We start from the raw sequence: 15,518 nt of genomic DNA on the forward strand, positions 1-15,518 counted from the left end.
GTGCAGTGCACCCTCAGCAAAAGTTAAAATTATTTAATTAATTGGCCCCATGATCTAAATCTCTCACCCTAAAATACATGAATCATGTTTTAAAATGACAAGATATAAAATACTTGAGTTAGGTTTCCTCATGAGATGGTACAGGTGAGGATGAAATGGAGGAAAACATAGAGGGTTGACTTTGTGTTTACATCTGGTAAATTTCAACACTTCTTGGATATGTTGTGTCTTATTTTTGCAGGGGCTGTCTCATTGAGTGATTGGTCAGAGTGGACACCGTGTAGTGCTTGCCTCCCTCTGACAGCTGTCAGTCCCAGGATCCGTGCTACCTTCCTGTACGACAACAGAACTAACTTCCCCTCAGATCTTACACCTCTGGCTTCTAGCCAACGTAGGTTCCGGGTCTGTCTTAATATGCATACTGGATTCCCATGGACTGGAAACCTGTCTCTGTGCTCTGGAGAACTGATAGAGGAGAGGCTCTGCCCAGACAGCGATATCTGTGAAGGTACAAGAACTACATATTCTACACAACTACATCTTTTTGCATTCTGCAGCTAAACTACTAAAGAATGGGCAACAGCATATTGTTATGTATGTCTCTGGTAGAGAGCCACTATTGTTTATATCAGTTTCTGAAATTGATAACTCACTGCTATGACGTAGCAACAGTTGATAACAAAACATGTGACTCACTGTTGCTGTGTAATAAAGGCCTTCCAGCCCAGGGTGACAGGGCTCTCTAGGAGTTTAACAGTACAGCGCTGTTTGCCTGCTTTGAATGGAAGCAGAAAGCACAGCTGCTGGAGAGGGAGGGAATGCAGGGAAGGTGCTGTGGTTAGTTTTCCTTAGCAGGTAAGGTATTTTATTTTTACATGCCCCCCCTTTACTTCTCTGTCTCAGCATAGCAGTTGAAAGGATGGGCAGATGAGTTTGGTGGCCATACATAATATAATGTTGTAGATGGGTACAAAAATAAATTATGGGGATGTTTGAAACCTCAGGATTCTGAGTGACACCATAAACAACTTGAGCTTCGAGCTCTTTGTCTATTTCATGTCACTCAGAACCCTTCAGTGAAAAACATCCCCATAATTCACTGTAACATTGCATACAGATGTGTAGAAGAGAACATGTTTGAACCAAACCACAGACAAAATGTTGGTATTCTTTAACACTTTGCGTATGGTTTGCCATAGTGAGAACACAATTTGCTCTAGTTAGGGGCAGTAGTAAATGTGTTTCCTAAGTGTGTATTGGAAAGGAATGCCCCCTAATTAATTCTACTGTCAGGGAGATCATATATTCTCCATGAAGAAATAAAGAAGGTAAATGTTCAAATGCACATTTTTATTCTGTGTCTGCATAGTTTCACAACTGATCACAATTTGCATTCAGAAATTTCACGCATGCTAGTTTGCCAATAAATCTACAGCTTACATATAACGCAAGGAGCACTCATACTGATAGATGTCTTTCAGAATGCCAAAAATATCATTTATGGCACTCTCGGAAGTGACACATTGAGAGCAAATTTTCCATATTTTTCCTCTTTCAGGCTGTCAGTGTTTAGTTTTAGCAGTGGTGTGCATCTCTGAAAGCTCATATTGCATACCTATTGTATGGTGTCACTACTCTTACAGCCAATTACAGTGTTATTTATTAGGTTGATTCTCTCTTCTCTTTCTCAGATCTCTGCCTTTGGAGTGAATGGAGTCCCTGGAGCCCTTGTCGTGCACCCTGCAGCGGGGGATTTCGCGTTCGATGGCGTCATGTCCACCACCCAGCAGGGGGCAATAGATGCCATGAGCCAAGATTTCAGTCTGAGAGCTGCAACACTGCTGCTTGTCCAGGTGAATCATTCAAGATATATGTCTATGTAGGTATTGACTGCAGATAAGGGTCTACATCCACATTTAGTCTGCTAATCTACTTGCAGATAAAGACCCACCACCGGACCATAGGCCTTGAGGTGTATTTTGGTTGTGGAGAAGAGGGCAGCCTCCCTCTGACAAGATACTGTCTCTAGGCACCCAGCCACTTAATATAAGGAGGTGGAAGAGACAGGAATTCTACTAATTAGATTGCTGCAATCCATCTATGCTATTACCAGCAGTCCAGCAACCCTCCACAACATAAGGATTTTTATGTACCCTGGTGTTCAGAAGGGTGTCAGTGGGGTGGTAGTGGATCTAGACAGCATAGAGCTGGCGGGCCCCTCATCTTTTTCTTTTCTTGTGCTCAAAGAATCACCTGTAGGGAACTTCAATTCCCTTACGAGCCCAACGGTGTACACACAGAGGTGTGACCCTTCGGGCAAGACATAGGGTAACGTATTGATCTACATTTCTACACCAGAGTTTGTTTATGTTTTCATGCAGATATAATTTTCCTACATCCAGCAGAACACATGATCTGATCATGACTTCACGTTGACCACATTTTGGGGTCTCTTTTGCAGTTGTAAATAGGTTTGTGTGTCATAAGCCAACATTTGCGAATTCACTTGTTATTGCTGAAGAAGCTGAGCAAGAGGATATTCGCAGAAGCTAAAGAGATGGAAAGAGATGGTTGAAGTTTGGAATATACTGCAAGGCACCAATCATGAGAGAAGCTGTTCTCTAACATAGGCAAGAGTAAACTCCAAGCAGAACAAGGGTCTAAAATCCTAATTGGTGCTCATGGCGGAGGTGGGTCTCTTCCCCGTATGTTGGGAGTTGACTTTCTATACCTCTACCATTTTCCTAGGGTAGAGTAAGTTAGCAATAGAATGGTAGTTTTCCAGGATTCATGGGTGTGCAGTTCTTTTTATGAGGGGATAATGACATATTTCAGATCTCTGAGAACCACTGCTTTTCGCAGGGATGTGTTTATCTAGTCTGTGATGTTCCCAACCACCATGGATTTGAATTATTTGTGTATGCAGATAGACATCCTTCGAAAAGTACACTCTTGGTGTGATGGCCAGGTTCAGAGGGCTCCAGAGGTTTAAATGAAGTGAAAGTGGATTGAAGGGGAGGCTGAAGGTTAAAAGGTCCAGTGAGATGCTGCATTGCCATTGGATGAGGAGTCTCGGATGTTTGTGATTTTTGACTCATAGAGCTTCATAAGTTCTTACAGTGTTGTTATGATGAGCAGGGGCTATTCTTGAAGGTGTCTTTGATTAGACAGTTCTGAGAAAATGTTACAGATTTCCCTTATTTGATTAGAGATGGTGTTAATGCAACTCGTGAAGTAGGCCTTTTTTGCTCTGCTGATAGTATTTTGATTCTGTGCTTTTGTAACTGACTTTGTCATCTATCTTTAGAGATTTTCAACAAATGAGCTCCAAGTTGTGGCTAGATCATTTTAATTCAGATCATTTACTCATGTATCATTTGGTACCGTTTTGATTGTCCTGCTTTAGCAGAAGCCCAGATCTATTGATATAGGTAATCTGATGTTCCAAGGAAAGGGAATCATTGAGGGATGCAGTTGCTTTATCCCCTTACAAAGTTTCAGTGTGAACAATTAGATGGCAGTTGGATTCAGAGGGCCATGGTTGCTCACAAATTGTTTCTGGGCTTTGTGGGTATCGGTAAGGCCTACATATATGTGAAGGCTAGGATCTACATAAGAAGTTGTCCAGCTCAAATTGATGGATGAAATGAGATGTTGTTGTTATTGCTATGTTCACTGTCACCTAAAACACCCTCAAGTTCCCATGAGTTGGATTGTCTGTGGGGGTATGGGGAGGTAACCAGACATAATAATCCCATCAATGTCTGCCACTCTGTGAAAGTAAAAGAGAGGAAGATAAGGGAGTGCAGAGGGAGCCTACAACCTTTGACATTGAACACTTATGCTTATTTTGCTGAAATCCTTTGAAATTCTGCCCAGAAGTGAACTGTCCTGGAAGAGATATCGAGGTAGGCCACTGATTTCCAAAGTCTAACTAGGCTGTGACATAGCCTGCCTCAGCCCTGCTTGATTTTCAAACACATCATTTTCATGTAACTAGTCTGCCTCTGTTTTGAGAATATATGATATGATAAAGTTTTATAAAGCGCAGTAAAACCCTCAGGTACCAAAGCGCTGTTGTGAGACGGACTAGTCAACAGAGTCAAGCCAACAAAGAAATCTGGGAACTATAGTAGGAAAAGACAGATTTTAAAATGTTTTTTAAATGACATAAGAGAGTCTGCTTCAGAAATTAAGTGAGCAGGGTGTTCCACAGCTTGGCAGCGGCAATTGAAAAGGCATGCCTTGACCATCTTTTCTTCCTAAATCTGCAATAATAACTTTTTTAAGATGAGCAGATCTGAGAGACCTACCGGGTGCACACCAATAAAATAGTGCATTCCACTCACTGTGGCCCTTTTATGCAAGGCAAAGACAACAGTGCAGAAAGCCTTGAAGGAAAATCGCTTCCTAACTGGAAATCAATGTAGAGAGCAGATACCGTCTGTAAACGAAAGCCTCTGGGGGATGTGTAGGATGAGGGAGGCAGCCGTATTCTTTACAAACTGAAGTTTTATCAGTGAAGACCTGTTAATGTTGAGGTACATTGTATTACAATAATGAAGCCGCAATGTGACTGAGATGATCATGACTGATTGGTGCAACTCTGCCAGAATATAAGGAAAGATCTTTTTTTAAATCCTTATGATGTAAAAAAAAAAAAGTACTAGTAAATGGCTGATCTATGTGTCAAAGCTCAAAGTATCATCAAATATAACACCAAGATTTTTTGCTGGCTTTACTCGAGTGGGGAGGGGTCCACAGGCTTCTGGCCACCAGATGTTAGACCAAATAGATTCCCGGGACCCAAACAGAGGAACCTCAGTCTTGTCTGCATTCAGTTCCAAAGAATTATCTCTTATCCAGCTGCTAATACTCAACATACATTGGTTGAACTTCTCCGCCACTGAGGTCAGGCTACTGGAGATAGAGATGATAATTTGAGTATCATCAGCATACTATAGTTCTTGAAACTCGAATCATCGCACTAATTCAGTCAAAGGAGCCACATACAGATTGAATAATGTGGGGCTCACAATGAGCCCCGTGGCACCCTCACAGGGAAGGCTGAACTCCTCTGCCTTAAAGTTACTAAAACTGACAATTCATACCAAAACAAAATTAGTGTAAAAAAAAAAGAGTGGAGAAGTTGCAAGGCAGTCCCGCTAACTTCAGCCCGCTACAGCCATTGCCCCATCGGTATGGGCAAGATGTATGAAATGCAGCAGACAGATCAAGCATTACCAAGATAGCCGCCCTCCCTGATTTTACTAGCGGCGAATGCTATCAGCCACCACTGTGAGAGCAGTTTCAGTGCTGTGACCAGCCCAAGACCTATTCTGAGAAGGGTTGAGGACACCATGGGTATCAATGAATTTTGCAACATCACAAAATAAAATGATGTATGGAGTGTTGAAACTTTTCGAACACTCACCCCCAGTCACAGATCATGGTTTAATGCACCATTATTTTGCTCGCCAATTCACCCCAGTTTGCACCCAACCATAGGAGCAGTCCTGCTCAAACTGCCAAGCCAGGCCCTCCTAGGACCGGAAACAAGCATACTGGGACCGGTTTTGGGGTATCACTCCTCATCACCCAGACTAGCTTGAATGGATTTCTGCAGCGAGGAAAGGACCTTCATCAAGGCATTCCCCAGCAACTTAGGACACAGATAGCAACATCAGAAAGTAAAAAGATGGCTGGAGTGTTGAAACTTTTCAAACACTCATCCCTAGTCACAGACCGGGGTTTAATCCATTGTTATTTTTCTCACCACGTTACCCCCAGTTTGGACCCAGCCATGTGCAAATCAGTCTTGACCCTGCTCCCCATGGGAGCAGTCCAGCCGAAACTGCCAAGCCAGGACCTCCCTGAACCGTAAACAAGCATACTGTTACCGGTTTCGGGGTATCACTCCTCATCGTCCAGGTTACCTTGAATCAATTGGTAAAGCAAGGAAAGGACCCACATCAAGGCATACCCTAGCAACTTAGGACACAGATAGCAACATCAGAAAGTAAAATGATGGATGGAGTGTTGAAACTTTTCAAACACTCATCCCCAGCCACAGACCATGGTTTAATCCATTGTTATTTTTCTCACCACATTACCCCAGTTTGCACCCAGCCATATGCAAATCAGTCTTGTCACCACTCCCCAGGGGAACTGTCAAGCCCGAACTGGAAAACCAGGTCCTCCCTGGACCAGAAAGAAGCATCCTGGGACCAATTTCAGGGTATGACCCCTCATCAGCCAGGCTTGCTTGAATCCAGTGGCACAGCGAGCAAGGGACCCATTTCTGGGCATACCCTAGCCATGTTGGGTGCACAAAGCAACATTGCAAAATAAAATTATGGATGGACTGTTCAAACTTCTCAAACACTCACCCCCAGTACTGGATCTGGGTTTAATCCATCAATATTTTGCTTGCCACCTCGCCCCAGTTTGGACCCAGCCATATGGAAATCTGTCTTAACCCTGCTTCCCATGGGAAAAGTACAACCTGAGCTGCCAAGGCAAGTCCTCCCTGGATCGGAAACAATCATTCTGGGACCGGTTTTGGGGTATCACTTCTCATCAGCCATGTCTGGGCATACCCTAACTACTGCCTATAGCAACATAAGAAAATAAAATGATGAACTTTTCAAACACTCCCCCCAGTCACAGATCTGGGTTTAATGCATCATTATTTTGCTCGCAAATTCACCCCAGTTTGGACCAAGCCATATGCAAATCAGTCTTGACCCTGCTCATTATGGGAACAGTCCAGCCCGAACTGCTAAGCCAGGTCCTCCCAGGATTTGAAACAAGCATCCTGGGACCAGTTTCGGGGTATCACCCCTCATCAGCCAGGCTTGCTTGAATCTAGTGGTGCTGTGAGCAAGGAAACCACGTCTGGGCATACCCTAGCCACGTAGAGTGCCCATAGCAGTGTCACAAAATAAAATAATGGACAGTGTTTAAACTTTTCCAGCACTCATCCCCAGTCCCAGATCTGGGTTTAGTCCATCACTATTTTGTTACCCCAAGGTAGACCCAGACATATGCAAAGCAGTCGGGACCCTGCTTCGCATCGGAACAGTCCAGCCCGAACTGCCAAGCCAGGTCCTGCTTGAACCAGAAACAAGCATCCTTGGGATCAGTTTTGGGGTATCACCCCTCATCAGCCAGGCTGATCTAGGCAGTTTGGCTGGATTGTTCCCACTGGGAGCAGGGTCAAGACTGATTTGCATATGGCTGGGTCCAAACTGGGGGTGGCATGGTGAGCAAAAAACGATGGATTGAACCCAGATCTGTGACTGAATGTGCATTTTGGCTTGAAAAAGTATATTTGGCCGAACACTTAAGCCTAAAAAAGGCTGCATCCGAGGAGTCTGCTAAATTCTTACTCACCGGATCAAGGGTACTGCTGCAATGAATGCCATAATAGCCAGCCCACCCTCTCTCCGGCCCTGGTGAACAAGTCATGAAATGGTGTAGCCTGGAGGCATCGGCCAACTAGATCGTGGCCTGAGTCCTCTCTAACCCGTCTTTCAGTAAGGAATAAACAATCAAGGGACAATGAAAGAATCAAACCATGGACTTCATTTCTATGTTTAACCAGGGAGTAGGAATTAATTAATGCTCTCAGAATATAAATCAGATTATTAAGGTCAGGTCCAACACTTTCACAGCACAGTTTATCTTCCCCGGGCGACAGGGACATATGAGGAACATTCGCGGTTTTAAACTGAAACATGCAGGTACATGGCAAATGGTCCGCTTCGCTGTTATCCAAATTAAGCTTGACAAAGCAAATCCCCTTGGTGTCCAGAGGCTGAAGGACCATAAGTTAAGCGTGTGAATCATGCCTTCCTTTCACAACACTAGGAGAGGGCTTAAAAGTGGCAGCATCCCTTTTCCCTAGCACCGTCTAGGGGTGGACAGAGGGAGCTCCAGTAGAAGATGCATATCATTTGGACTGCAACCACTTAAAATGGTGGCCACATTGGTCCAGCAAAAAAGCTAGTTGGTGTTTTAGCTCATTCCGCTCAATTGTAGCCCGCGGCGTACCGGGGAGCTAAGATGTCAAAGGAAAACAGCAAGGATTAAAATGCCAGGCATGTGTCCAATATAAAACTAAAGTGCAGCATGCTTCCAACACTTAGGCCCTCATTACAACTTCGGCGATCTTTTTAAAAGACTGCCGAAGCCGCGGGTGCCAACATACCGCCAGGGCTGGCAGTATGTTTGGCGACCTATTATGACATTTCTGCTGGGCCAGCGGACGGAAACAGTGTTTCCGCCCGCTGGCCCAGCGGAAAAGTCACCTCAACATTGAAGCCGGCTTGTTATCGAGCCGGCCGCAATGTTGGGATGCATCGGGTGCAGTAGCATCCGTTGTGCAATAGCATCCGTTGCGCATTACACTGCCCGTAATTCGGGCAGTGGAATGCACAATGGGGCTGTGCATGGGGGCCCCTGCAGTGCCCATGCCAAGTGCATGGTCACTGCAGCAGCCCCCTAGTCTCCCATACCGCCAGCCTTCCCATGGCGGTGTTTACCACCATGGACAGGCTGGTGGATGGGGACTCGTAATCACCAGGGCAACGCTGCCCTGGTGGATTACAACCGCGGAGACCGCCAGGCTGCTGTCTGGCAGCAGCCTGGGGGTTTCGGCGGTATTACCGCCACGGGTCCGCCACGATCATAATGTGGCGGTAAGTACCGCCAGCCTGTTGGCGGTACTACCGCCACATTATCACCTCCCGCTGGGGTCATAATGACCCCCTTAATTTTAAAATAACTTTACAATCTCCACCTATTACAACTAAAGTGCAGAGTGAGTCCAGCACATACTATTAAAGCAGTTTGTAGGCTCATCTTATATCTCAGCCTGTAAATTAAAGTGCCATGTGAAAAGCAAAAAGCTGCATGCAAAAGGGCAGTACAGCAAGTACATAGTTAAAAAAATTGCAATTTGAATTTAAAAAAAGTATTTTAAAAATTTGATTAAAAACAATGTCATATGAGCTAGATAATGAAGCGGCTGCAGCCCCCATGGGCTTCCTGTCTGAAAATGGCATGAGTATTTGCTTGTGTGCGGGTGTATGTTTGTGTGCATGTAATTGTCGGTGACTCACTAATCGGGTGTACAGGAATGCTGGACCTTACAAGACTCAATCACGACAAGTATGTTTTAAAGAGCCAATAACGAGAGGGTCTTGTTGTGCCTTGTAAAAAAGCGAGGTCCAACCATGCACCATTTCTCTTTCTTGTAGGAGAAGAGTGTGAGGATCGAGGCAAGGCCTACAAGACTTCCTGTGCAAACCAGTGCCCTCGTGCCTGCACTGACCTGTGGGAGCATGTGGAGTGTCTGCAGGGAGAGTGCCGAACAGGTGATGTACCGATTCTTATACAAAGTTAATCCAGTTGAAAAACGGCAGTTCAAATGTTGCGTTTGTTTTCTTAACAACTTTACAAAACAGCAGAAAAAATAAGCTTATGATACAGAATCACACTCCCGTTGAGTGTCGGATCAATAGATTGTCTACTGAAGATATTCGCAGATGACATCTTCAGGTGTGTAAACTTACCTGTTTCTCACCTCTCTTCACTTCCTGGAAAACACTAATGTCTGGACTTGGAAAGTGGCTCTTAGTACTAGTTTCTATGATAGTGATACTGTCTCTTTTGATCAAGCTCTGTCTTTATTATCATCCATTCTCTATTAATGCAGGGATACATTTTTCGGAGTATTCTGCAGGCGTCAGAATACATTAGAACAAATTACCTCCAGTAGCATTCTTTCTGATGGCTATAATTACTCTTACCGATTACTCTGACTCTCCCAGTAAATTGTCAATAGTACGCAGTGCACTATCCATATTTTGTTAATAGTGTTATTTTTCACACATATTTAATCATCTAATAATGTACTAATTTCTAACCATATACTATGATGCTGTGAACATTGCTGCATATAATGAGACTAGGCACTGTTGGTCGTGAATTCTGCTATTTGAATTCCTGTTTGTAATTTATGTGTTTCTATTAACTAATACCAGGTACCTTTAGGTAACGTGAGAGACGTTCAATGCGGTCTTGTCGTATGAATGTTCTAATAACGCAATGTCCTAGCTAGTGACCTCTATTGGTTTATTTTGTTGTCTGTTTCACTGTGACCTGGCTGTTGGCTTCTGTCCTCTTTATTAGTTCCTGTTTCCGCTGTTTTAGGGTGGAGAGGACTCCCCTTTCCCATTTTGGGCAATTCATATCTTACATAGTATGAATGCTAAATCAAACAGTTGTCATTCATATTTATTTTTCTTTGATCGGGTGAGCAGGACTAATACACAAGTTTTTTGGGCATTTTCTAGCTTTATTGTGGTCAACTTTTCAGATATCAGTATGATTTCCTCCTTAGAAGATGCCTTTTGCTATAGGATCAGATCATGGATGTTGGTTTGGCATAATTCGTTGAGCAGGTAGGGCACTTGTCGCATATAGTTCTATGCATTTAATGTGGTTGGCTGGGGTTTAATAAGTGCTGTGCCAAATATTTAAACCTGAATTAATTCAAGCCTAACATTCCTTGACAATTTATCTTCATTCATGTTTGATTAATTAATGTGCCAAATCTGTTGCCCATCGTGTTCTTAGGATTTGTTGTTTTAGAGCGGTCATTAGTTGTAATTAAATCTCTAGGCTTGAGGGATTGCAGAGTATATCCAGAAATAAAATGGGAGGGGGTAACATTTTTTTTACAGAGAAGTGAAATAGGTAAGAGAGTGTTAAACCTGTCAGCCTTAGGGTGGTCTTCCCCCACGTATTTTGCCTTTACCCTTCTATTTTGCTGAATTTGGTTTTGCTGGCTTTAGGACTCTGTGCACTTTACCATTGCTAACCAGAGAGTGCTTGCTCACACCGTAAAACGTGGTAAAATTGGCTTAAACCTGATTGGGCCATTTAATTTACGTGTAAGTCCCAAGTAAAGTGGTATACCATATACCCAAGGCCTGTAAATGAAAAGCTATTAGTAGGCTTATAGCACTTATTGTGCCAGCCACTTAAGCAGCAATTAAAACATGTCCCAGGCTTGTCATTGCAGCCTGCTAACAGTTTGAAGTTGCCAATTCGAGTTGGCAATATGACCCCCATGCCAAACATTAAGCTCCTATTTTAGCACATATGTCACCCCTAAGATAGGCTCTAGACAGCCCATGACACAGTGCATTGCAATTAGAAGGTTGGACATGTAATTTTAAGTTTTACATGTCCTTGTAGTGAAAAACTCCTAAATTCGTTTTACCCTACTGTGAGGCCTACCTCTCCCATGGGATGGGATAACATTGGGTTGCGGTATTTCATTTAATAAGTGCTAACATTTGATTGAGAACAAAAGGAAATTAATGTGTGGTGTATGAGACATTGTCATTTAAAACCCTCTTTAATGGTAAATGTTAGAAACAGGGTTCCTCGTGGGATGGGGTAGGCACCTAGGCAAGGCAGTAACCACCTCTCTAGTCAAGGCAAGGGAGCTACTCACCCGAGATAACCCCTGCTCACCCCTTTCGTAGCTTGGCAGAAGCAGTCAGGCTTATCTCAGAGACAATGTATAAAACGCTTGTACAACAGACACAATCCAGTGGCACAATACATACACCACAAATGAGACTTCAAAATAAGCTATATAAAATACTGTATTGCATAAAAACATATACCAAAAATTACACAAATTAGTAATGGCTTTGACAAAACAGGCAATTGCCAGGCCATCGTAGTGCCATGAAAAAGAAACATCTCCATATTCCACATGTCATAGTAAGCACTCCCTCCCAAAGCATAGCTTGTATATCCTGAAATACATCTATTATCCTTGAAAGGCAATAACAACATAAGCAATCAGGGCATAACATCTAGCATAAGTAATAAGGGCATGGTCAATCCTTGGGGACTGAATAACTTGTTATGGTTTCAAAGCACCTTCTAAATAAAAGTCAATACACATCTGCGCTACTTTAACTCGCGGGGCATTAAATACAAACCAGATCGGTCCAGTCGAAGAGCTCCTGCACTCCTTCTACACAGAGTGCTGTACTTTTCCAGCTAGTGGGAACGTGACCTCTATTGAGGTTTCTGTCCCATCCCACTTAGGGTTGGTGAAACCAAAAATGCCCCTGAAGGTATGGACAGCGTGGGGGAGGCACACACCCACGACTCTCCCAATGGCAGGGTGACTTCTTGGGGTCTCCCGCATATGACAACCATCAAGACAGCTGCCCGTGTCCATGTAGCATGGCTGTTAACTTCAGGGTTCTCACAGGGAGCCTGCCCTCTCCCAGTCACCTTCGGGGCTCCTCAGTCCTGTGTGTGGCACGGCCCCCACACTCCCAAGGCCGGCCGCTGCCTTTATTGTTGGAGGGCCAAGTGGTGATTCACCTCCACTCCAAAGCACGGAGCAGCTTCTATCTGGGAATCCTCAGCAGGAGTGAGTGCCTGCTTGTGGCCCGGGGGCACCGAACAGTGCACACCTCATCTGCACATCTTAGAAAACTGCCGGTGGCCACTGCTGCCATCTCTCGGTCTTCCTGACCACTTCTCACCGGCCAGGGGGAGGGGCACACAGGGTCTCATTGTTTTCCCTACACCGAGGCACCAGAGGGCAATGCTCAGTACGCACTCCCTGAACTCCTGGCCACATGATGGTTAGGACTGGAAGATCACACCAAGCAGACTCTGTTCAGCCCTCAGGGGAAAGTGTTCAGCCTCTACCCTCACTTCCCCGACAATCTCCAGCGCTCGTCCCGCACTAGCAAAGCACTCCACTTGATGCAGAAAAATAGAAATCTGATAGACTTCTAGTTGGAGATTCCTTACCTTAGAGTTTTCCCCCAGGCGTCAGACTGGATCCAGAGATTATTTCTTCAAGAAATACCCTTGCGTGTCGGTAGGTGGTATTGGTCGACTCCGTGGGAATCGTTGGCATTGTAGTCTCCATGATGAAGTCCGGGAGTAGTACATAGACGCAGCTTCAGCACAGTGACATCAATTCTTTTCTTTCTGCGCCACACGCTAATCCGGAGAGAACTTCTCTGGTCTCTTTTTGACCGATTTTAACTATTTGTTGAATTTTTTTGTCAGTTTTTTGGTGCGTCGAGATGTCCCCGAAGACTGGTTTCAAGCTGTGCGAGGACTGTCACCCCATGATGTCGGTGACGGATCCGCATCGGGTCTGTTTGTGGTGCTTGGAGCCCGACTATGATCGGAAGTCGAGTGCCGGGCCATGCACCCCAAGGCCTTGAGGGAGCGGTCCCTCAAGCTCATGGCAGCACGTGCTCGACTCCGCGTAGGTCCCTGTCTCGCTCGAGGGGAAGGTATTGAGACCACTCAGGAGCCACCACCATTCTTCTTCCTCCAAGTCTTCAGGCACAAGTAAGAAGAAGAAGAAGTCGAAGCGGTCCTGTCACCCTTCGACTTCACCCCGTTGCACAGCTCATCATCAGCAGTGATGCAGGAGGAGCGTCAACGCTCGAGGCCTCCATCTTCAGTGCCTGCTTAATCAATTAAAGGAGTTTTCTGAGGCCATGTGCCTAATTTTTAGACAACCCGACCCAGATCTGGTGACTTTGGGCCAAAGCGGCTTGGTCGGGAGGCCTTTGGGTTCCGCGCCGGCGGCTTCGGCTCCAGCCACTGACATCCCTTCCAGCTCTGCTTGCGGATCCGCACCGACACCGTTTGTAACACAGAGACCTTCCCCGGCACCGGTTTGATTGTCGATGCTCCTGACATCGGTGGTGCCCACCATCGGCGTCGACCCGATCCTCATCCCCGACGACTCGGAGTCCGAACGGCGCCTGCTGACGCCGTATCTGGCTTTGATGGGGCCTACTCACCCCAGGTCAGATTTGGACCCTTTTTCTTATAGGTATGAATTTGGGGAAAGATTGGAGGTGTCCCTGGACACTTATGAATACCAGGATGACCCTAATTTGGACTGGGCACAGGAGTTGGGTGAGGCCAGTGGCCTGGACACTTCTCCAGACACTGGCATGCTGTCTACCCCGACTGTGGCTACCGCGGAGTGAGCAACTTATTCTAGGGTGGTCAGTAGAGCATCTGAGGTCCTTGGCCTTGAGCTGCCTACTGTACAGGTCAGGTCAAATCTCCTGACAGAGGTGCTTCAGCCAGGGTCTTCCGCATCTGAGCCCCTTCTGCCATTCAATGAAGCCCTCACCAATGTCCACTTGGGTACTTGGTCCAAACCCAACACAGGGGCTCCTGTGAACAGGACTACCGCCATCGGCCCTGAACTATCCTAAATTTGTGTCTCAACACCCCACGCCTGCAAGTCTTGTCATCTAGGCTTCCTCTTCCTCGGGCCCATTCCCTTCCGCACCCCCAGATAGAGAATCAAAAAGGTTGGAACAATTTGGGAAGAAGATGTTTTCTTCCTCCAGCCCTGCGATGCGGTCTGTGAACACTGCATGCCTTTTGGGCTGCTATACCCACTCTCTGTGGGATACGGTTACACAAGTTGCCCGTGCTATCGTCTTCCAAGCTGTCACTAATGGGAAAGATGTGGCGACGTTCACAATCCGATGTGACCGTCTCTGTAGGCAGATCAGTTGTGAAGGTTGTAGCCTTGAGACGCCACGCCTGGTTGCGTACTTCTGTTTTTTCGGGGGATGTCCAATAGTCTCTTATGGACATGCCCTTTGATGGCTCCCGTCTCTTTGGAGACAAGGCGAATTCAGCCTTAGAGAGGTTCAAGGACTTCCAGACTACGGCTAGGTCCCTTGGCCTTTCCACTGCCCCTCGCCCCCAACAGTCTGCCTTGTGCCCCTTTCCTAGCCACGGAAGGGGCTCCTTGTCGCGTCCCCAACCCAGCCACCGTGCCACCCATGCTGTTCAGCCACTGCATGACTGGGGACGCAGAAACCCACGTGGGAGTGGGACAGGGAACCAGAGGTTTCAGTTTACTGTGCTCCCCTTCAGCCTTACCATCGCCCCTGGGGTGTTCACAAAAGTGATGGCGGTGGTTGTAGCTCACATGTGCCGGTTAGAGGTTTCAGTCTTCCCCTACCTTGATGACTGGCTGTTGAAGGTGGACTCGCCCCAGAAAGTCGCCTCCCACCTTTAGACTACGGCAAACCTTCTGCACACGCTGGGGTTCACTATAAATGTGCTGAAGTCACACCTGCCTCCCTCTCAGACCCTCCCTTTCATTGGAGCTTTTTCTAGACACAGTGCAGTTTCGGGCTTATCCTCACGAAAAGCAAAGATATTCAGGCTATGATTCTGATCTTTCTGCCTCTGACTTGGGTTTCGGTGAGACTGAGTCTGAGGCTGCTGGGCCTCATGGCATCCTGCTAGGGACACATGCCAGATGGCACATACGGGCTCTGCAGTGGGACTTGAAGTTCCAGTGGGTGCAGCATCAGGGAAATCTCTCCGACATGGCCCAGATCTCAGAGGGGACTGCAAAAGACCTACATTGGTGGCTTTAGAATCCCCATTGGGTCCACAGCAGATCC

General features: G+C 45.9%; 1 protein-coding gene across 1 annotated transcript in view; it reads left to right on the forward strand.

Moving 5' to 3' along the window:
• Positions 1-15,518, forward strand: part of LOC138261625 (SCO-spondin-like) — a 1,514,343-nt gene that overhangs the window by 1,207,428 nt on the left and 291,397 nt on the right. The window contains exons 99-101 of the mRNA XM_069210750.1: positions 242-508; positions 1,692-1,853; positions 9,264-9,380. Of these exons, the coding sequence (XP_069066851.1) occupies positions 242-508; positions 1,692-1,853; positions 9,264-9,380 (546 nt within the window). The remainder of the gene's footprint in view (positions 1-241; positions 509-1,691; positions 1,854-9,263; positions 9,381-15,518) is intronic.

This window comes from Pleurodeles waltl, chromosome 10, assembly GCF_031143425.1.
Source record: "Pleurodeles waltl isolate 20211129_DDA chromosome 10, aPleWal1.hap1.20221129, whole genome shotgun sequence".
Classification (NCBI taxonomy): Eukaryota; Metazoa; Chordata; class Amphibia; order Caudata; family Salamandridae; genus Pleurodeles; species Pleurodeles waltl.